General features: G+C 42.0%; 1 protein-coding gene across 1 annotated transcript in view; it reads left to right on the top strand.

Annotated features, from left to right (window-relative positions):
• papss1 (3'-phosphoadenosine 5'-phosphosulfate synthase 1) overlaps positions 1 to 20,476 on the top strand; it is a 74,268-nt gene extending 53,792 nt beyond the window's left edge. The window contains exon 12 of the mRNA XM_084318538.1: positions 19,044 to 20,476. Coding sequence (XP_084174664.1) covers positions 19,044 to 19,182 — 139 coding nt within the window. The 3' untranslated portion in view covers positions 19,183 to 20,476. The remainder of the gene's footprint in view (positions 1 to 19,043) is intronic.
• Positions 20,477 to 22,271: the final 1,795 nt, after the last annotated feature.

The following is a 22,271-nucleotide window of genomic DNA, read 5'->3' as shown; positions in this document are numbered from 1 at the left end:
GATTTAAAATTTTTTTTTTTTTTTTTTTTTATTATTATTATTTTTTTTTAGGCCACTGAACTTAGAAGCAGGCCAGGACAGTGTTTCTAGTTGTATTCTAAAATTCTATTCTATTGTATTCTAAAATGTGACTATATGGTTTAAATAAACAAAAACGAAAAATCTACTTATTTCAACGAACATTTCAAACTAAATAACAGATTATGCACATAAAACGCTGAAAACAACCGAAGCAACAATAGTATTTTAATGAGGCTATTATTATTATCATTATTATTTTGCAACAAGTTAGCCCTCTCATAAATAGCACATATAAATGAATAACTAACTTGAACTAACTTAATAGGATTGAAGTGATATTTGGCTTAAAAAATCAGTCGCCTGGCAAAAAAAAAAAAAAAAAAAAGCCCGACGATGTGCATTGGGCCGCGGCTCTCTGACGCCTTATTTTCTGGGCCCCGGCCTGAAAAGTTTGGGAACCCCTGATCTAGGGGGCCTATCAGACCCCCTGAAATATAATCTAGGAGGCCTACCAGACCCCCTGAAAAATAATCTAGGAGGCCTACCAGACCCCCTGAAAGATAATCTAGGAGGCCTACCAGACCCCCTGAAAGATAATCTAGGAGGTCTACCAGACACGTGAATATTAAAGGCAACCAACTTGTGTTCGGCTTTTCTCTGATTGGCCGCGCCCCCACGCACAGGCAAGCGCAGTCGTCCCACGTCCCAAATGAAATCCAAGGAGCGCAAGCGAGCGGCAGCGCGGGCAACCAACTTGTGTACCATGGGCTGCTGTTCCAACGCATAAACTATATCTTAAATTATGGCTATGTGTCTAATATGGCTGTCGCTTATCAATGACTTCGCGACAGCCATATTAGACACTCACTGTACATCAGTGTGGAACTGTAACGTTATATGTTATTTCGCCCGTGGAGGCTGCTGAGCCTGAAGCGCCAGCGGGGCGACGCGGTGGTTTATCCCCGGCTTCCGTGCGCCGCCGCCGGCTTGATACAGCTTCAGCAGCAGCAGCGGAGGTGCTCTGTTGTAGGAAGCCCTTCAATGACAGCGGCGCACTCTCATATTTTGCGAATGCATAAACTATATCTTAAATTATGGCTATGTGTCTAATATGGCTGTCGCTTATCAATGACTTCGCGACAGCCATATTAGACACATCGCCATAATTTAAGATATAGTTTATGCATTCGCAAATATGAGAGCTCTGTCATTGAAGTGGGTGGTGGCAGCATTAACAGTAGCGATTTTTATTGTTTTGTCATGACCAAACATAATCCCAACATAGATAGGAGGTGTACTGTATGTCAAATGTTGGTCATGTGGTGGAAGAGTTTAGTACAGTCACACAACAGAACACCGCTGTAGTACAGTCACACAACAGAACACTGCTGGTTCGACCAGCGCTCCTGCCGCGTCTCTCTTGCCGCAAGGGCGTGTGCTAGTGGATTGATTGATTGGCCGTGTGGCCAATCAGAGAAACGCTGAACGAAAAGCTGAACACAAGTTTGTTGCCTTTAATATTCACGCCTACCAGACCCCCTGAAAGATAATCTAGGAGGCCTACCAGACCCCCTGAAAGATAATCTAGGAGGCCTACCAGACCCTCTGAAAGATAATCTAGGGGGCCTACCAGACCCCCTGAAAGATAATCTAGTAGGTCTACCAGCTTTCTGTTAACAATGGTGTCCACCAATATTCTAAATTGAACCTTCATTTATCTTCTCTATATTAAAAGAGAAACATAAGAATGTTAGGCTATGTTTTTCTCCCTTATTATCTCCAGTAAAATGCCAAGCCAAAAACAACAGGAACTGCTTGACTTGCTTATACCCTTACGAAGTCTTGTGGCTTTCCATGAGCTTTGAAGTTGCTCAGAAATTACAGAGATCTGCTATTAATTAAAGCCTGTATACTGATCCTGTACACTGATGACTAACAAAAAGCATGCAATCTCACTGGCTCTCAGGGTTTCAATATACTGCCCACGCCATCAGGTTGACGAAGCTATAGCCTTGTTTGTCCATAAATAAAAAAAGAAATTGAAATAAAAAGACTAAATACGACCAGACTAATCAAACGCGTTGCTTTGTTTTCCATGACGCATGTTTTTGATGTCTAGTCAGAAACTATTTGCATATCCAGGAAATTGCAATAATTCAGTGAAAACTGCCGCAAAAAAACACTAATATCCCCCATATCTGTTTTAGTTTGACCTAGCCATGGAGTTTTGAAATGAGGCAAAAAGCTATTTCCCCTCTCTGTGTTATGAAGCCGAGGAATCAATCAGTGAAAGGAACAACCTAACAGTATGTTTGTATTGCACCTTGGTCAGACCAGGGCTGCTACTTATCAACAGTTCCAGAAGGACGACTGATCTACAGCTGGTTGTGAACGGCTGCACGGCTGTTTCAATAACTGTCCATCTAAACGCTCCACAGACTAAACATTAGAGAGAGTGACAAGAGAGCATGACTGGGCGTGTGTCTGAGTACTGGGGAACAGAGAGACACAACACACACCGTCTGTAATCACCGGTCTCATATATCCCTTTGTAGTCCTCTCAAAATCTGCAGAATCAGCTTGCTGGCATTGACCACGCTAACCACATTATACATGGCAATATATTCTCCCACAAAGCATTTGACGTTTCCCCCCCCTGGAGAACAATGTCAAAATGACATGCAATGTTATGTGAAATGAATGAGTCCCTTCAGGAAAATTTAGCTGTATTCTTTTCTTTCTTTTTTTACATATATATATATATATATATATATTATGGGATATCTGAAGCAGAAGATCTGTCATAAGCGTTCATTGGCTTTCTGATTCTCTCTCGGCGTGTCAGGTTGAAGCTAGTGCTCGGGAGGGAACACAGAGTGAGTAATGCACCATCGGAATTTCAAAGGCTCCGCTTGGCGCCTCGCAAAATGTATGGCATTCTGATGTTCTCCAGCCGCTCCACCCTTCAGGCTACGACTGAGACTGGAGCGCGGCAGCATCGTCTTTATACCAAGACTGTGGGACTCTGATCTCAGACGTTTTCCTTGGTATCAAGTGGCTCGACAGCAGTTGCGCTCAAGTGGTGAGGGGTTTCTCCTCCAAGCGGAGGCTCGAGACACCTGGAGCTTCAGGAGGCCTACCACCCCCCTGAAAGATAATCTAGGAGGCCTACCACCCCCCTGAAAGATAATCTAGGAGGCCTACCACCCCCTGACAGATAATATAGGAGGCCTACCACCCCTTAACAGATAATCTAGGAGGCCTACCACCCCCCTGAAAGATAATCTAGGAGGCCTACCATCCCCCTGAAAGATAATCTAGGAGGCCTACCACCCCCCTGAAAAATAATCGTGGAGGCCTACCACCCCCCTGAAAGATAATCTAGGAGACCTACCACCCCCTGAAAGATAATCTAGGAGGTCTACCACCCTCCTGAAATATAATCTAGGAGGCCTACCACCCCCCTGAAAGATAATCTAGGAGACCTACCACCCCCGTGAAAGATAATCTAGGAGACCTACCACCCCTGTGAAAGATAATCTAGGAAGCCTACCACACCCCGTGAAAGATAATCTAGGAGGCCTACCACACCCCCTGAAACAGGGCCGGACTGGGGAAATAATTCATACCGGGAGATATAGCGCGAAATATATCCCCAGTCAGGCCACTTTTTAAGCGGGGGGTCTGGGGGTCCCCCACCAGGAACATTTTAGTTACAAATACTTAATTTCCTGCATTCTGGTGCATTTTAGTGCATGCAAATCACAAACTAATGAGCCAACAATTGCTTAGTACAATGTACTGTTATGAACCTCAAATAAAACAGTGTACAATGTGTGTCCCCCGTCCCCCCCACCTCCAATGTACAGCCCCCACCCAGCCACCCAACCCCACCCCACCCACCCAACCTCCTCCAATGTACAGTTTCTACGTCAAATGTATATACACTCTTTTTCTGGACACTTTTGTATCACAAACAGTACTGTATTTGCAAATCTGATATGTCATACACAGTGTTGTGCTAGTTACTGAAAAATAGTAACTCAGTTACTTTACTAGTTACTTCATTTCAAAGTAACTTCGTTACTTTACTAGTTACTTACACCCAAAAGTAATGAGTTACTGTGAAAAGTAACTATTTAGTTACTTAAAAAAAATTGCTCCCATGCCCCAGATACTCAAAATCGGTTGATCAACTTGACAGTTTCCATTCACATCACTGAACTCTGCTAAGATACATGTGGTCTAGATACAAACACAAATCTGACACAAACAAATGTTGTCCAGAGTCCCGACATAATAAGAAATGCGCCGTGCCTAATTGTATCGCAGCTTATTAGGTTGAAGGAACAGCCTTGATGTCGCCGGAGCGTTTCATTATAACCATCTTGCAAGGTTGTTTAAGATATCAATCAAAGCATTGCAACATTAGAATAGTTAGGATATCAATTGTGCATGAAAGGACTATATTTATATTGTTTGATTAGTATTATGAGATTCCATGGCAGATTCGTACAGTCAAAATCCGTTGATCAACTTGAGTTTCAGTTGCACTCACCAAAGTCTGCGGTGGTCGAGATGTAACGTTAGTCCAGCTGACTCCAGCAGCCCCTCAAACATGTTCTTTATCTCGTTTCCATGTTGTATTATATTATCTCTCCAAGTAGTTGCTGTGTGTCGGCGGCTAGATTCATAGCGTTTGTTTTGATTTCTAGAGAGCGTCTATTACTTTCCGTAGCCACATTTTCTGGCGGACGCTCTCTGATTGGCCAATGGCCACTGACTGACGCTCTCTGATCAGAGAACGTCAGTCAGTGGCCAATCAGAGAGTGTCCGCCGGAAATGCGGCTACGGAAAGTAATAGACGCTCTCTAGACTATAGTAAACAAAACAAACGCAGGCGAAATCAAACAGGAGTCAAGAGGACGCTCGCTATGAATCTACATAAAAAGAACGCAGTAACGAACTAACAAACCATTTAGTAACGGTAACAGCGTTACTGAATTTAAAAAGTAATGCGTTAGAGTACTAGTTACGGCAAAAAGTAACTTCGTTACTGTAACGCGTTACTTTGTAACGCGTTAGTCCCAACACTGGTCATACATGTATAGATGTAGCAGTACTGTCTATCTGTATGTCATGTATGTCTTATATGTTATGATGAATTGAAAATGGGGGACCCTGATGTAAACAAGACGAAAGTCTTTCTCTGGTCTGCATCCCCTTAACAATTGTATGTATTGAGCTGTACTGTACTGTACTCATTCTGCAATCTGTTAATAAAGTTTTCAATCAATCAACATCCACGTGTTTATTTTTCTCACTGACTAACCTGCTGGTCCCTTGACTTTGGGCTTGGTGCAAGAAAACATTTGATAAATGTTCCCGGATTTAGCAGCATCTCCTGATGCAAGGGCCTTTCTTTTGTTTGCTTTCTCCCTCTCTGATCCACCCTTTCTCTTTCTTCCACTGTCCATCTTGACATCAATGTTACTTTCGCTCTATCTCTCTCCCGAGTCCCCACTTCACTACCTGGCTCAGTGTAACCTCGTTCCCAGCTTTATCTCGTGAGAGTGCCATCTCTGCCATTCCATTCGCCGTCTCCGCTGTCAATCAGTTGTATGGCCTGGTCCCGCCTCCACCAATCACATTCACCAATCACAGCACGGCTCCATTTGTGTGTGTGTGAGAACGAATGCTCCGCGAGAGGGGGAGAGTCAGACACTACTCCAACTCTGTCGCAGACAGTGAAATCCTGGTTGTTCCCCCCACCCCACCCACCTATTATCTAACTATTGCACCGCCGCAACTAGAAACAATGGCGTCTAAGTTCAGTGGCCTGACTGTGGGCAAAAAATATTATAATAATAATAAAAAAAAAAAAAAAAAAATGTAATTATATAATTTTTTATTTTTTTTTTATCTGTCCAGGTCAGGCCACCGGGATAACTCCCGGTGCTCCCGATGGCCAGTCCGGCCCTGCCCTGAAAGATCAGCTAGGAGGCCTACCACCCCTTAACAGATAATCTAGGAGGCCTACCACCCCCCTGAAAGATAATCTAGGAGGCCTACCACCCCCCTGAAAGATAATCTAGGAGGCCTACCACCCTCCTGAAATATAATCTAGGAGGCCTACCACCCCCCTGAAAGATAATCTAGGAGACCTACCACCCCCGTGAAAGATAATCTAGGAGACCTACCACACCCTGTGAAAGATAATCTAGGAGGCCTACCACACCCCCTGAAAGATCATCTAGGAGGCCTACCACCCCCCTGAAAGATCATCTAGGAGGCCTACCACCCCTTGACAGATAATCTAGGAGACCTACCACCCCCTGAAAGATAATCTAGGAGGCCTACCAACCCCTGACAGATAATCTAGGAGGCCTACCACCCCCTGACAGATAATATAGGAGACCTACCACCCCCCTGAAAGATAATCTTATTTTATTGAGACATTGAACTTCAGTTCATTTTGACTGCGCAATACAGGCCCCTGAGAAAAGGTGGAATAAATCCAGTGCCGTTCGTGAATTTCTTTTCTATATTGTCTGGTTTGGTGTTAATCTTTTTGCACACATCCTTATGGAATACAATCATAATTTAATATTAGAATCCTAAAATTATTTAGGATCAGTAGCCATGGTCCATATTGATAAGATTTTCACAAGAGGTTTACTTTACACCACAGCGTTTTATTTACAGGAGGTTCTACTGTTGCTTGCTTGCAACTCCGATGGCAGAAAAGTTGCTGGAGAGGCGAGCTTCACACCTGTGATTAAATCCATCCAAAGTGAGACCACTGTCTCCAACACCAAATGTCCCTTTTCTTTGCACTGTCTGCGTGGAGAGATTTTGCACCATAAAGATCTTCATGGTTATTGGATAACTCTGGAAACAGACCCTGTAGCCATTGAACCAAAACAGTTTTTCTGTGTTTTGGCCTGTTTCTCTGTTATTTTTTTCATTCTGCCATGAGAGTGATTATGAGTTGCTTATTATCTGATTTGCTGGCTGACTGGAATTGGATGTTGATGAAATCACTTGCTTTTATATTTATTAGAATATTACACAATCCATAGTCATCACCTATATTCTACGTCTGCCTGTTTTATAGGGGTGGGACAATACATCGATCCAGATCGATACATCGATGTAATTATCAACGATCGAATCGGATCGATGCGATGTAATAAGATCGATTCATATCGATACTCTTATTTTGAAAATCCTGTGGCGAGTCTCATAACTGATTGTGTTAAATGGGCATATGATATCATCTCATATCGATCGCAGGCACCTGAATCTAATCGTATCGTATTGTATCGTGAGAGACTTTGTGATATCGGCAAATATCGTATCGTTGTCCAAAGAATCGATATCGTATCGTATCATGATGAAACTGGTGATTCCCACCCCTACTGTTTTATGACCAAAAGGTGTTCCATGATGAACAGGCAAATCACTTCTGATTCATTCATTCAATCTTTATTTAGACTGGAAAATCATAAAGAAGTCGACTCTCATATATATATATAAGAAATAAATGTATTGTATAATAATAATAAAACACAGAAAGTCAATCAATAAAACTATTAAAAACAACTGCAGCATTAAAGATTGATTAAAGTATTGAGTTTCAATGTACATTGCAAGACATTCCACATGTCAGGGGCACAGAAGCTAAAAGCATATTTCCCAAGTTCAGTGTAAACTCTGGGGGTTTGAACTGTAAGCCAGTCATTGGAGAGAGAATGATGATGAGGTCCAGAGGACCAGTCCAATAATGACGCGATAGAAGGGGGAAGATCTCCAACAATGACTTTATATCAAAATAGATGCCAGTGCAAATCACGTCTCTCTGCCACAGAGGACCACCCAACCTTATTATACTGGCTACAATGGCGAGTACTATAACTATCACCAGTGATAAATCTGAGGGCTGAGTGATATACAGAATCCAAGAGCTTAAGAATGGAAGCAGTAGCATGTCTATAAATCACATCTCTATAATCTAAAACAGAAAGAAGCCAATTTCTTGCTGCAGTTTACTGGCAAGATTGTCTATATGGTATTTAAATGTAGATTTCTCATCAAGCCCGATGCCAATATATTTGTATTCTGTAACTCTCACTGTCAGACCCATTCACAGTTGATTTGTGCAATTTATTGTGAGCAATTCCCCTAGCCTTAGAGAACATCATGAATTTTATTTTCATTAGCTCACGCCCTTTTCCCATCTTTACTCAATGGCGCCAGCGTTATTGACAATTTTAGAGCGATGTTTGCAGACCCATCGTGTGTTCTGTATTATAGCTATGGAGACAATAGTATGGCTCGTTTGACAGGCATTGTTCATAGTCCATCACTGACTAACTAGTTAATTTCTACATACTGTAGTTTGTGCACTATTACACGATAAACATCGGCCCTTTCCAAAATAATCCAGTATTTTTTCATAGATCGCGAGATATGGCGCGTTATATGCAATATGCCCAAACCCTTCTGGGGGGGGGGGGGGGGTAGTTTTAACTCAAAACTGTAATCGTTACCAAAAGCAAGTTTTACGTCCGGTAAACTATGACACTGTGATCGGTACAGAAGCATGTTTTACATTAGAAAAATACCAGCATGTTACCTAAGATAGACCTTACCTCAGAAAGTACTGAGGCGTCCCATGGCGATTGCAATTACTCATGTATATTGGGCATGGCTACCATACAGGAAATAATAGCTCTGAGGCACCAAATCTTCCACCGATTGCTATGTTGTGATCCACTCCTAGGCGGAAACAGCCGGAGTGGATCACAAGACAAGTGATATCCCCAGTTCCCAGTTCAAAAGGTAGGCAATACTGCCACCTGGTGAGATTCGATCGTCATTGCAATTCCAACGTAGGCAAATGAGCCAGGGAGACCTAGGGAGCTCCGGCTGAGTGTAAAGAACGGGGATCAAAGGAAAAATATCAAAGGATCAAAACCTGAGTATACTCGGGTATGGCGCTCAGCGCATGGCGGCGAAACCCGACTACTCTGGTATGGCGCCCAATGAGTTAAAGGGGGCACTTCACCAAATTATTTTGCACATAATCTCATACATATCCCAAGGCTCTAAACTGTTTTACACACATTCATTTTGATAGTTATAGAGAGTTAATGAGTTTCAATATCTCCTCCTGTGATATCATCAGAGGACACTAAGGGTGTTTTCACATTAGGAACGGTTGCCTCGGTTCCGTTCCCGAGAATGATAGTCCCCCCGCCCCACTCCCCCGCTGGCCAGCTTTCACACTACCAATCTTGTTTCGTTCCCGAGCACACTTGAGGGAGCAACACCCCGATGTTGGTAAAGCTGGCACTGCCACAGACGCTCACAACCCAGTAATATACAACCTAAAGTATATACAACCTATAATGCAGATGGTGCAACAATAAGCGCTCCCTGCGCTTTGGAAGCGCTCTGGGCATTCATTTTCTTTATACCCAAATCACTCTGCCTTGAAAAAAACGCTTTCTTTGGACACAGCGCCTTAACACTTTGATTGCCATGGTTAAATTCATGATATACCATCCCTTGCCAGCTCTATTTAACATGGAGAAGTTCCCCTTCTTTGCAGGGCTATAACTTTTTAAATTCTATTGCTAGATTGCCATTATTAGGGCCCATTCAATGTCCTATATGTATTGTTCATGGTGTAGCAACGTTAAACTTTTTCATTCACATATTCATACTAAAATATGGTCTAAAGTATAAGTATGTTTTCATCTCTTTCTGCAGCTTTCTCCAGAACGTGATTTATAGCCCCAAATGCATTATATTGATGATCAAATACAGTTTGGTAGGAATCTGTGCAAGATCAAAAATTTCAACTAGACGTACTTCTAGAATTTACGACACGTCATCTGATGTTGACCGGATGGGCGAGGGGGCGTTTATAATTCCGTGGGCAACGTTATACCATTCATCTAATGTGGGTCATATGTTCATCATAGCAGTTTATATCGAACACGGTAATACTACACGCTAAAACTCACCCCAGTCTCCCCGGGCCGTTGGGCGATCAGCGTGGAGTAGACAGTTTTCAATTATGGGATGTTGAAATGCCCGATCTATTTCCAGGTTGTATAATAGTATATACGTCCAAATCATGTTGTTTTTCGAGTTATTTCCACCGATCGATGTTCACTGTGTGAAGACAGAGTCTCTCTAACATTAGCGAGTGCCCGGACCCCATATGGAGTGAGTCCTGCCGGTTCAAAGGTTGACATCCGGTTTCGATCTGCCGATCGGCCACCAGATGGCGCTCTTGAACCGCTAGAGGGTTGAGAGGAGATCAGCACTGTGTGTCAAGGCTGCGGAGGGGAAATATGATTTCGATCACAGATTTTTGAAATGTTGATATCAAAGACGAGTTACGGCGTCCTCGGCAACTTGAGCATGGTGGGGAATGACGAGTTCCGGCGTTTTCGGCAGTTAAAGTGTTAAGTGCATAGCTTAAAAGAACACGCCAACATTTTGGGAAATTAGCTTACCGTCTTCTCCAGAGAGAGACACAAGAAGATAGATACCAGTTTTCTAACTGTTCGTTCAGTAGAAAGCTATCTGGCGTTAGTCTAGCTCAGCACAATGAATGGAAGCAGACATGGCCAGATAGCCTAGGCATTGTCCAACTAACACCTCTCCCGAAGGCTAACCGGCCATGGCCGCTTCCATTCATTGTGCTAGGCTAACATGCAGTCAGATCGCTTTCAACTACAATAAGTGAATCTTGCAGAGCATGATATGATAGTTGCTTGACTAGTTGGCTAGTTGTACAGAGTCAGCAATACAATAGACAATAGTGTCATCCACACAGATGAACTTGCCAGCCACTCAAATATGAGACAATCTTTTTTTATATAAATGGTAAATAATACAGGACCCAGGATTGATCCTTGTGGGATGCCTTGTGTAATGGGTAAGAACTCTGGGCATTCCCAGTTTTCACACATTGAAGTCTCTCAGACAAAGCTCTGAAACCTGTTTTTGACAGATCTACAAATATAGCTGGACAATATAAAAAAAATCTAGGGTGAATACTACATTATTCACAACTAAAATAATTATTTGATCCGGCATTCCTGACAGAGTGTGCATATGTTTCTAATTTGTCTAAATGAAAACAAATTGGATGGATCCCCAGAGTGTCTGGAAAGTGTTAGACATTTCGTTTATCAAGCAGATATATATTCGGATTTTCTTTTTGCCGAACCACTGCTGCCTGGGTGCAGTGATTTCATCACCTCAAAAGCCCTGTTGTTTAAAGAAAGAAATGGGCTTTTGAGGTGATGAATTCCCTAAACCTAATGCATGCACAGAGAAGAAACGGTATGTATCTGCTTGTCTAACTCCAGGGTAGATGGCAAATAAGAAAATTTCCCAAAAAGTTGGCGTGTTCCTTTAAATAAAGATGACGATTCTGATGTAAACCATGTGTGACCCGGCACGGTCTAACCCAACTAGTTAAGGAGCTCACTAGTGATGCACGATATATCGGCCGCCGATATGGTATTTTTTTTACACATCGGTATTGGTCCGATATCAAGATAGGGCCGATATAAAAAAAAAATAGTAAAAAATTATTATTATAATTCTTTTTTTTTAATCTTTTTATTTATTTATTTTTTACATGTTTTGGTCTTAACTAGTTTCAAAATATCAGTAATTTCTGAAAATAAGTTACAAAAGGGAAAAGAAAAAAAAATGCGTTTTGGAAAATAGCTCTTTACTTGATTATCATAAAAAGTTTTTTTCTATACAGAGATATCGACATTGGTAAATATCGTTATCGGCCAGAACAGCAATATTAACTCATTCAGAGCCACGCCCTTTTGACCATATTAGGGCTAGCGTGCCAACACTGAAGTCAATGGGAGGACGGGGAAATTTGTGAACGCTTAAACTATATCTTAAATTATGGCTGTGTCTAATACACCCGTCGCTTATCAATGACTTGCTTGCAGTCAACATGTACAAAACGGATTGTTTTTTCATTGGTACATTTCCGTGTTATACCGTTTTGAATACGAGTATTATAGTTTTGGAGATGTCTAGTAATTCCAGAGAAATTCCGCGATAATAGCTCTTTAGTGGAATACACAAAACACATTGTAATTTTTCGGCTGATTTATGAATCGTTTTCAAATAAACGCTAGATTATCGATAGTATATGTGTACTTATGCACGCTAGAGAAGCGGGCTGAAAAATCGATTATCCATGCCGTGGTCAGCGCTAATGTTACGCACACACACACGCGCGCTGTGATGGCGGAGAAAAAAACATCTGATTAACCCAAGACTGGTAAAATAGTCCTTACCTCACATCAGATGTTCTGCAAAAAGATTAATCCAATTCCTGATCGCCATTCCAAATATTGATCGCGTTTATTGATCCAACGTTATAGCACCAAAACACATAATCGACGCTGCTCCGAGCCTCCCCAGTGAATGTGGTAACACGATACTGCTTGCCCGAGAAGGGAAACCCCGGGACCTGAGTTTTTTTTCTGATGCACAGTCCCACCCAATCCAATCCAATGATGTGCAATACCATCCGGGAGACAATAGGCGGCGGTATTTGCCCTTTTCAAGCTCAGACCCATTCCCAATGATAACGTCAGGCTGGATGGATGAAAAATGAATGGATATTGCTAATAAAAGAAATAACGATTAAAACCTGAGTTTTCTCTGGTTTTCTCCGGTCTTGGCACTCAACGCATGGCGAGTTAACCCGACTAATCTCGTGGTTGGCACTGAATGGGTTATTATCGGTATCGGCCACACACAAAAAATGTGAAGCTTGCTTGACAAGTCCTTATTGTCTGTGCCTGGTCACATTTGGTTAATCCAAATTTATAAAATATTTCTACAAAACATGTAAGGTGCATGTTAACGACTGAGAGATTATTTAAAAGCCTTCTTGTTTTGTCTCCGTATTCAAACGCCCTCTTGTTCTTTTCTACCAAAGTATCCTGAGGCTTTGGAGCCACGAGAACAGGACAAGTTGACTTTATGGAGGGATCTAGACAGTGAAGACGTCGTGGACGCGGGCCAATATTCTGTTCAGCAGTGGTGGCCAGAGATTGAGGGTTTCCCATTACCTCCTGCGGAGAGGGCAGACATTTTTATTGTTGCCTTTATTTATCTTCGGAAAATCATTGAGGGCAGGCGCTCGTTCACGTGGAGGCCGTGACGGTTTAAAATAACTGAAAAAGACACGGAATAATAAAAGGTACAAAATAAAGAGAACAATCAATTAAAATGAGTGTATAAAAACGCTTTATAAAAGATACAAAATACGAAACGGGTGCAAACGGTTTAAAATCATGTATTTAAGAGTCTGCCTACTGACACATTGATGAATTAAAGTAAAGATTGTTTTAATTATATTAAAGGCATTTCTGTGTTATATAACAGTACATCGTGGAGAGGGGAATGGGGCGGTGGGGGTTACGAGTCTACATTATATCCTGATACATTGATAGAATAGAATCTTTATTGTCATTGTTGGTACAACGAAATTTAGTTTGGAGCATCACCTCTGGCATACAAGCATACTGAATATAGTGCAAAATAATAATGTCAATAATAATAATATAGTATCAATGTCCCAATGTCCTCAATAATAATAATATACCATCAATGTCCCAAGTGCAATAGTGCTAGTGCAAATAAATAAATAAATATTACAGTGATAGTCCAGTTGAGTTAATGGATGGAGGGGGGGGGGGGGGGGCGTTGACTTGCAATGGATGGAATAGTGTATAGTGCAGCAATGCAAGTCCGGTTCACAGTTATTGTTGTAATGGAGAAGTGGGAGTTATGTCACCAGGGGTTGGGGACGGGGGGTGGGGGGGTGCGGGGGCAGCAAGTTGATCGTTGAGCAGCCTGACAGCCTGTGGATAGAGGCTGTTGGTCAGTCTGCTAGTTCCGGACTGGAGGGATCTATACCTTCGACCAGAGGGCAGCAGTTGAAAAAGATGGTGTGCTGGGTGGTACTGGTCCTGTAAGATGTTATTCACACAACGTAGGCAGCGGGAGGTGAAGACTGTGGAGATATCTGGGAGGCTAGCTCCAGTGATCCTCCTCGCAGCCTTGACCACTCTGTGGAGGGCCTCCTTCTCTGCCCTGGTGCAGCTGGAGAACCACACCAGTAGTCCGTACGTCGTGAGCACACTCTCTACTGCGCAGTGGTAGAAGTTAGCCATCAGTCCCTGTGGGAGTTTAGCCCATTTAAGCTTCCGCAGATAGAAGAGGCATCCAACATTATAGGCGCCATAGTCCTCTGATACACAACCAAGACACCATACATACCATTAGATTTTACTGTAACTAACTACAGTAGGGTTGCTCTATTTTAAATATTATTATTGATTTATTGAATTTTTGCATAATGCATTGAACTGTACTCTGTTTAATTAGCTCCTGAGCGCCCTCTGTTTGAACGGAACCAATGACGGAGCTTTAATTTGTGGAAATCTTGGGAATGTGTGGTCCAGTACAAATCCGCCTAAACCGCTCCACTTGTACCGATAGGCCACATGATAGCAAACGACGGAAAAATTAAACCACATTTGACAAATGTGATTATGCTCTTCATTGCCATAGTAGGAATTCACTTTTGTGTGCATGGCATCTATTTTTCTGCCACTTCTTCTAGACGAATGAACCAAATCGCCAACACGTATTAAAGTATTCCGTACATATTAGTGTGGGGGACGCATGGAGAAGTGTATTTTGACTGCTTCTCCATTGCTAGAATTTTCGCTTTTTAGTTTGAAATTAGACGTGTTTATGTGACATCACACCAGAGTTTATTTTCGGATAATTTGTTTAAACTGAAATATGTAACAGAAGGTTTGAATTTGTTAGCAAAGGTCTGAGGTTCAGTTTTCTTTTGTATCTACATCCCCCAGGCTACTAGTGCCTTGAAGCACCTTTGCTCTTAATTTAAGATTGGTTTGTGTGTTTTAACTTCACCAGAAACGCATGCTGGAAAATTCAGGAATGTTTGATTCTCTCTCTCTCTCTCTCTCTCTCGCTCTCGCTCTCGCTCTCGCTCTCGCTCTCGCTCTCGCTCTCGCTCTCGCTCTCTCTCGCTCTCTCTCTGTGATGTCATAAACATATGTAACCTCAGTTTTTCCTTCTTAAGGACTTGAGATTTCTCTATTCAGAAAGTGAACCAGTAAGCCTCTAACCTACAGCTCAGGGTGTGTTTGGGCTTAGAGCTATACCACATCTTGTAAAGGTCTCTAGCAGGGTTTATGCTGGGCTTTAGAGAAAAAGAAAAAACCTTACTGCACATGATATATTGCTAATCTTGTGCTTTATTTTCACACACCAAACATCAACAATGTTTGGCCTCACGCAGGAGGCTTCTTTCAGGTCCTCATTATGCTGGCTTTTCTCAGTGTTGAGAACTCTGTGTTTCGGTCATGTTTCCCCTCCGTAGACTTTTCTGAGCCACTTGGTTCTTGATGAGGCATAAAAGGAAATATTGTTTGTTTCCTGTTGGTTGTCAGTTAAGGCCATGGGTGGGTAGGGAATTTATTTTATTTAATTTTTAATTTTATTCTTTCCCATGGATAGGGAATTTCTTTATTTAATTAAAATGTTCACAACAACATGGATGCATGTACTCTGCCAGCATGTTTAATATCCATAATACTAAAGGTTTGACTAAGATTTCTATGAAACTTTATTGTATCGCAGAGGTTTTCACGGAATTGAGATATTAACACGGAATTCTGAATTATCACGGAATGGCGTGGAATTTGATTAAATTGTACATAAATAGTTTTTCAGTGCACCCTCAGACTATTGAGTCTCTTTCTTTCTTTCTCTCGGAACGCAGTGCACGCTTGTATATTTGCGTCGCACGTAATGGGTCTCTATCTCTCTCTCTCTCTCTCTCTTGGAACACAGTGAGCGCATACTTGTGTCCCTCTCTCTCAAGTTGCCAAACGTCACACTATAAAAACAAACTGGATATTTGGACGGCGGGCGGGCGGGCACGTCCCATCTCTGGTCTTTGGAAAGACCAGATGAGGTCAGAGGAGTTTGATAGTATTTACTGAGGATGGCCAGATAATGTTGATATTTAAACTTAAATGAACAAAAATAATTATACAGAGAGAAGCTTCAGCAAGTACAAAACGCTGCTGATCGACAAAAGAGAATCCCTCACTGAGGAAAGCACAAAGCGCCTAACCATCATGTATCACAATGGTGATGTCAGCCAGAGATGGGGAGAAGCATGGACCTTTAAAGCAGGGGTTCCCAAACTTGTCAGGCCGCGACCCCCAAATAACGGTGTCTTTTATAATATTTTTTTTTATTTTTTATAAATGGAAATGTATGGTTGAAACATGCAAACGTTCAAACGCACACACACTAATAAGCATTGGAGGCTTTTAACCATGGCCGGACTGGGGAAATCATTCAGGGCAGGAAATATAGTGCAAAATATAGCCCCAGTCAGGCCACTTTTTAAGCAGGGGGTCTGGGGGTCCCCCACCAGGAAATGTTTTGTTACAAAGACTTCATTTCCTGCATTCTGGTGCAGGAATCTTTTTATTTGTACCCTTTAAATGCCAGTGTTTGTGATGGCATCACAAATTATTGTTAAAAAAACAGGCTAGCATATGTATGATTAGCAACAACACAGATTTGTATGGATTTTCAGTTTTTTTTGTAATTGATAAAAAATACAATCTTTTATTCAACTTCAGCCCTGATCATAACACCACATATTCATTTTATAATTCTAACCCTTTAAATGCCAGTGTGTGTGATGGCATATATTTGCAATATATCAAATGCAAAGTAGATTTTTCTGGGGGGGATTATTACAGGCTAGCATGTGTCAATGATTAGCAGTTTTTTGTAAGGGTCCCGCCTCCACCAATCACATGCAGCTCCCTTTGTGTGTGTGAGAGCAAGAGAGAGAGAGAGAGATAGTTCTCCAACGTGTGTGAGTTGCAGTGGTCTCCTGGTTGTTCGCCACCTAGGTTATCTAACTATTGCGCTGGTGCAACTAGAAACACTGGCCTGGCCTGCTTCTAAGTTCAGTGGCCTGACTGCGTCTATTCTTAACCCAAACGGTTCATGCGTTTTGCTAATCTGATTGGCCACTGACGTTTCTGTGCGCCCAATCGCGTGACGCGCCCATTTCCGCCTCGACCAGCAGCAAACCCTAACCCTAACCGTTCTATCGCCATGCTCTAAGACAAACTCTAACCTTAACCAACTTCTAAAGAGTGCCTAAGCTTAACCGGGGAAAGAACTTGCAGTCACACGATTGGTGCGACCAGAAACATCAGTGGCCAATCAGAGCGCAAAACGGGAACGCGGAAGCATGCACCATTTGGGTTAAGAATACAGGCGGCCTGACTGCATAAAAAAATTTGTTTTATAATTTTTTTTGGAATTTTTTTTTTCGTATTTTTTTTAATCATCTGGCGACCCCCCTGCTATGGCTATGCTATGGCCCCAGGTGGGTCGCGACCCCGACTTTGGGAACCCCTGCTTTAAAGGACATCTCTTTGAAAGAAATTACATTTTTATTTTATTTTCTGATTTCTTTTAAACAAATGATTATTTTATATTATTGAACTATTTCATTATTATTTAGTTATTGCACTGCACTGGCAGTTGAACTGCATTGCACTGAACTGAATAAAAATGCATTGAACTGCACTGGTACTGTTGTACGGCAGATGTACTGTTATTAAAGTTACCGTAGTTAAAAACATAATTTTGTATTGTTTTTTTTTGTTAAACTTAAATCCAAAGGAAAAAATATTTAAAAAAAAAACGAGAAAACGGGAAAATTTCAATCCGAAAACAAGAAAAGATAAAAACGGATTTCATAGGGCCCTAGCTCGGACGGCCGGCTCTGCTGCCACCTGCCAGGAGAACTAACGTTGTCAGAACTCGGGACGTGAGAACTCGAGACTCATATCCACGTGTACTATCTTGTATTTTGTACTTTTTATATTGTATCTATAGTACGGCTGTATTAAATACTTCGAAGCTTCGTTCGGTGGGCATGGGATTCGAATGGGAAAATAAAATTCGAATATATATATATATATATATATATATATATATATATATATATATATAGTATATAAAAAATGCTATTTAAAAAATATATATATATTTGTGCAAAATCAACTCTGCCTCTCTTTGTTAACTACAACAAGCAATGCTGTTTGTTATTTAAGATGAGGTCGGACTCGGCACTGACAGATTTGTGTTCATTGTGCTGCTTTTATAAAGCCTCAAATGACGGCTTACAATATTTCATGAAAGCAAAGTGTTTACAGCACTGACAAAGTTGAACAAAGTGCTGTACAAATCCCACAACATAAAATATATATATATTTTTTATTATAATAATTTATATATATATATATTATTTTATCTCGAAGCTTCGAATTAAAATCGAATCTCTGCCCCGAAGCTTTGAATATCAAAAAAATATTCGAAGGTCAGCCCTAATCTATAGTATATATCGGACTGTGAAGCTCTTTATCTCTTCCCCCCCTCCCCCATGCTGCTTTGACACCTGAATTTCCCCAAGGGGATTAATAAAGGATCATCTTATCTTTATTGATCCCCTTGGGGAAATTCGGGACGTTAGCAGGAGTGCACCGTTCTGGAGATACTGCAAGACCAGGTAGATACGTAGAGTGGACGGAGCAAGCACCTATTCCATCGCCCTGTTCCAAAAAATCTATTTAATATGCTACCCGGGTAAGGGACGTATCGAATATTAAACTGATAAGAACACGGGTGGAATATGATTGGGTTATGTGCTTTTGCCATTAGAAGTTTGTTTTTGACTTGTCGAGGGTGAACAGGGCTCTAAAGCTTCTGCTGGTTTGCATTAGCCAGGCTGTCGATAAGCAGCAGCTAACGATTGATTAGTATGATATTGTTCTCATACTCATCTTGTTTTTTCCTTTCTCCCCCTCCAGCCATCAAGACTATGACTTCATCTCGGGCACACGCATGCGTAAGATGGCTCGCGAGGGCCTGAACCCTCCTGAGGGCTTCATGCCGCAAAAGGCCTGGAACGTGCTGAAAGAATACTACAAGTCACTGGAGAAGGCCTAAGTTTCAGTCTTGGACAACAATAACATCGGGGTGGCTCTTTCAAATCGGTACAATAGGATGAATGCAGGGACCACTCTGCGGCTATCCAGATCCACAATCCGCCTCCTCTGTTTTGTCAATTTTAAAGTGCACACTCGACTCATTCATAATGCTACTCTTCCATAATAATTTTTGTCTTATTACATTTACTGTCTTTTTACTTGTACATGCTTTATTTAACTCACCGTAGTGTTTATTTTGACTGTGTAATTGTTGTGTATTAAGCAGGATTTGAATACAGTGTGGGAGATAAGCCACAAAGATGTTTCGAGTTTTAAGCAGTTATACATGTTCAAAGCGTATTACGGAGAACGGTTACAACACCCGCGGGTCAGAATTGCAATAGGAAGTGATTTGACTTTGCCTGCTGGCAAATGGAATGTACTGTTGACCAGTGCGTGCGTATAAGGGAATGACGTGTTTGTATTCATGTTGTCCCCAGTAAGAAGTTACTGAACCGACTAAAAACTGAATCTACCACGAGCCCCAAAGAAAGCCATTACTGTGTGTTGGTGAGTGGCATTGTTGTAGTTGCCCAAAGTAAGGTTTGCACCAGTATTTGAGGTCTAAGTTGAGTGCCTTTGGTCTTTGTCAATTACTGTAATATTTTCAGAAATTGCATTTGCATGACCTCTTATTTGAATTCGAACACACACACACACACACACACACACACACACACACACACACACATACAAATACACACACACAAACAAACGCACACCTGCGTTTTCTCCCACTTGTTTCTGTGTTATATTGAAACACTCCAGTATTTGAAGAAGCAACCTGCATAACTGATGAGTACTGAACGAGCGCTGAAGAGATGTTTTTACTAGAAGATGAGACGTAACGCGTCCCTGTGGGGAAATCACCTTGTTGTCACAGATATGATGTACCTTGATATGCAACCCTAGCCTTCCTAAAAAACCTTTAGGAACAACTTATCATAGCTATTATTTTAACACAAGCTTTGTTACTTTCAAAGGATTATGAATTCTATCCTAATACTGTGATATTTTATCCCTCTAAATGTTATTCCTCACATGTAGTTTTGAACCTCATTATGGCCGTTTCTTAACATGTTTTTGTTTTTGTGTTTTTATTGATATCTGGGATTTCAGTTTTTGATCATTTTGTCTTTTTTGTATTGAGTTTCTGTTATTTTCCATTTGGTTATTCCATTTTGCAAGATTTGTCTACTCTGCATAATCATGGCAATCATCAAGGGTATTGATTTGTACATAATCATCTTTGTCCAATAAACCATTTTTAGCAAATGTCAATGTAATTTTTTTTAATAACTTTTTATCCTTTGGGAATTTACATACATTTCAGGGGTTTATTTTTTAAACAAGTATTTATTATTTATAGTATTGATCTTAAAATTACTGAATTTAATGACACTAACTAGGTTTATGTCAATGCTCTTTTATTGACTAAGCAGTTTGTGACCTCATTTTCATGCAGAATTTATATCCTGACTTTCTTTGAAGTCTTTTGAAGTCCTCTTGTGTGTTTCAAGTGGTATTTGGTAGTTATTGCCAGACGTATCCACACTGCATAATATTTCTTGCAGGCTGTGCATCTTGCTGTGTCTATTGAACCCGTTTCGTGCACGTAGCGCTCACACTGAAAGAATTTGTCATGCCCCAATTACTTGTCCGGGCTCTGCCCTCCACCTGCTCTTAAAGGCAGCTCAAGCTGATAATAGTGACCGTGGTGGTGAAGGGGATTCCCCTTCCTATATGCCCCCACCCTGAGCTGGATGGCATGGTCGCTGATTATTATCGCCAACAACCATCCTGCTGTGTCCCATGTTCACACCCATCGACCCCTATGTTGACACGGCCTGCAATGATCTGTTTACTGGGCGCTGCCATGATGAATTGAATGAGACTTTGGACTGGAAAATAACACATTTGACGTTCTAATAAAGATGTCAGCCCCCGGGCGGCTGAGTGGCGCAGTGGGCAAGGTGCTCGCCACTAACACAGGAGATACTGGTATCGAGCCCAGCTCTCTGCGTTGCTACCGGCTTGGCCGGCCGTCATACTAACACAATTGGCAGTGTTAGAGGGTGGGAAAGCCGGTGGGTGGGTATTGGACGTTGTGGACAGTGACTCCTACAGGTCGGTTGGGTGATGCCTGTACAGCAGAAACAGGAAGTATCGGGGGCAGCGTGAGCCTCCCACGCGTTACTCCTCGCCACTGAGTTCGAGCTGTCTGGTGAAAAGATGCGACAGGCTGCCTCCTCGTGTACCGGAGGGGACACGTGATGCAAGGCTTCTATCCTCACTACAGCCGACCAGTGGGAGGCATAGTCTAGCAACGTTCAAGACGGGAGGGAAGAATTGGAATCATGAAATTGGGATGGGAGAAAAATAAGGAGAAAAAGTGGATAAAAATAAAATGTCAGCCCCCAGTAAACGGACATACTGACATACTCTCCATTGAAAGTTGCACCATTTCAACAACTGGGGTAAGATTTTATGTTTAGGTTGTGGTGATCAGACATAATTCACCCACGGAACTGTGGTTGAGAACTTTGGTTCTGCATCCTGTTACCTGTTCTCATTCTGCTAGCAACGTTACAGTGATATGTTGTACCTCCATGCATATTAAATATTCTGCGGCAGCATGGTTCGCTCCTCCGCGGGATTGACGACGACACCGCAAAATATTTTCGTCTAGCCTCGGGAGCTCTACAGCAGCCAGGACGGTAGGCTTCATCACGGCTCCACCCGCCCGGGATAAATATGCAACGTTTAAGGCTCATCTACTCAAGACCTTCGAACTGTCACGGTCAGAACGAGTCCGACGCATGTTTGCTATCCAGGGCCTGGGAGACAGCAAGCCATCTGAACACATGGAAACGATGCTGAAACTGCTAGGTACGGAGGAGCCTAATTTCCTTTTCATAGAACTGTTTCTCAGACACATGCCACCGCATGTACAGACGGCGCTCGCTAACCCCGCCATTACTGAATCCTGCGCTTTGGCGGAAGAAGCGGACCGGTTTTACCTAGCTACCCAACGTTTCGCCCCCGATG

This window comes from Notolepis coatsorum, assembly GCF_963971535.1.
Source record: "Notolepis coatsorum genome assembly, chromosome: 7".
NCBI lineage: Eukaryota > Metazoa > Chordata > Actinopteri > Aulopiformes > Paralepididae > Notolepis > Notolepis coatsorum.
Note: the sequence above shows the minus strand (reverse complement) of the source record. Positions and strands in the feature narration are given on the sequence as shown.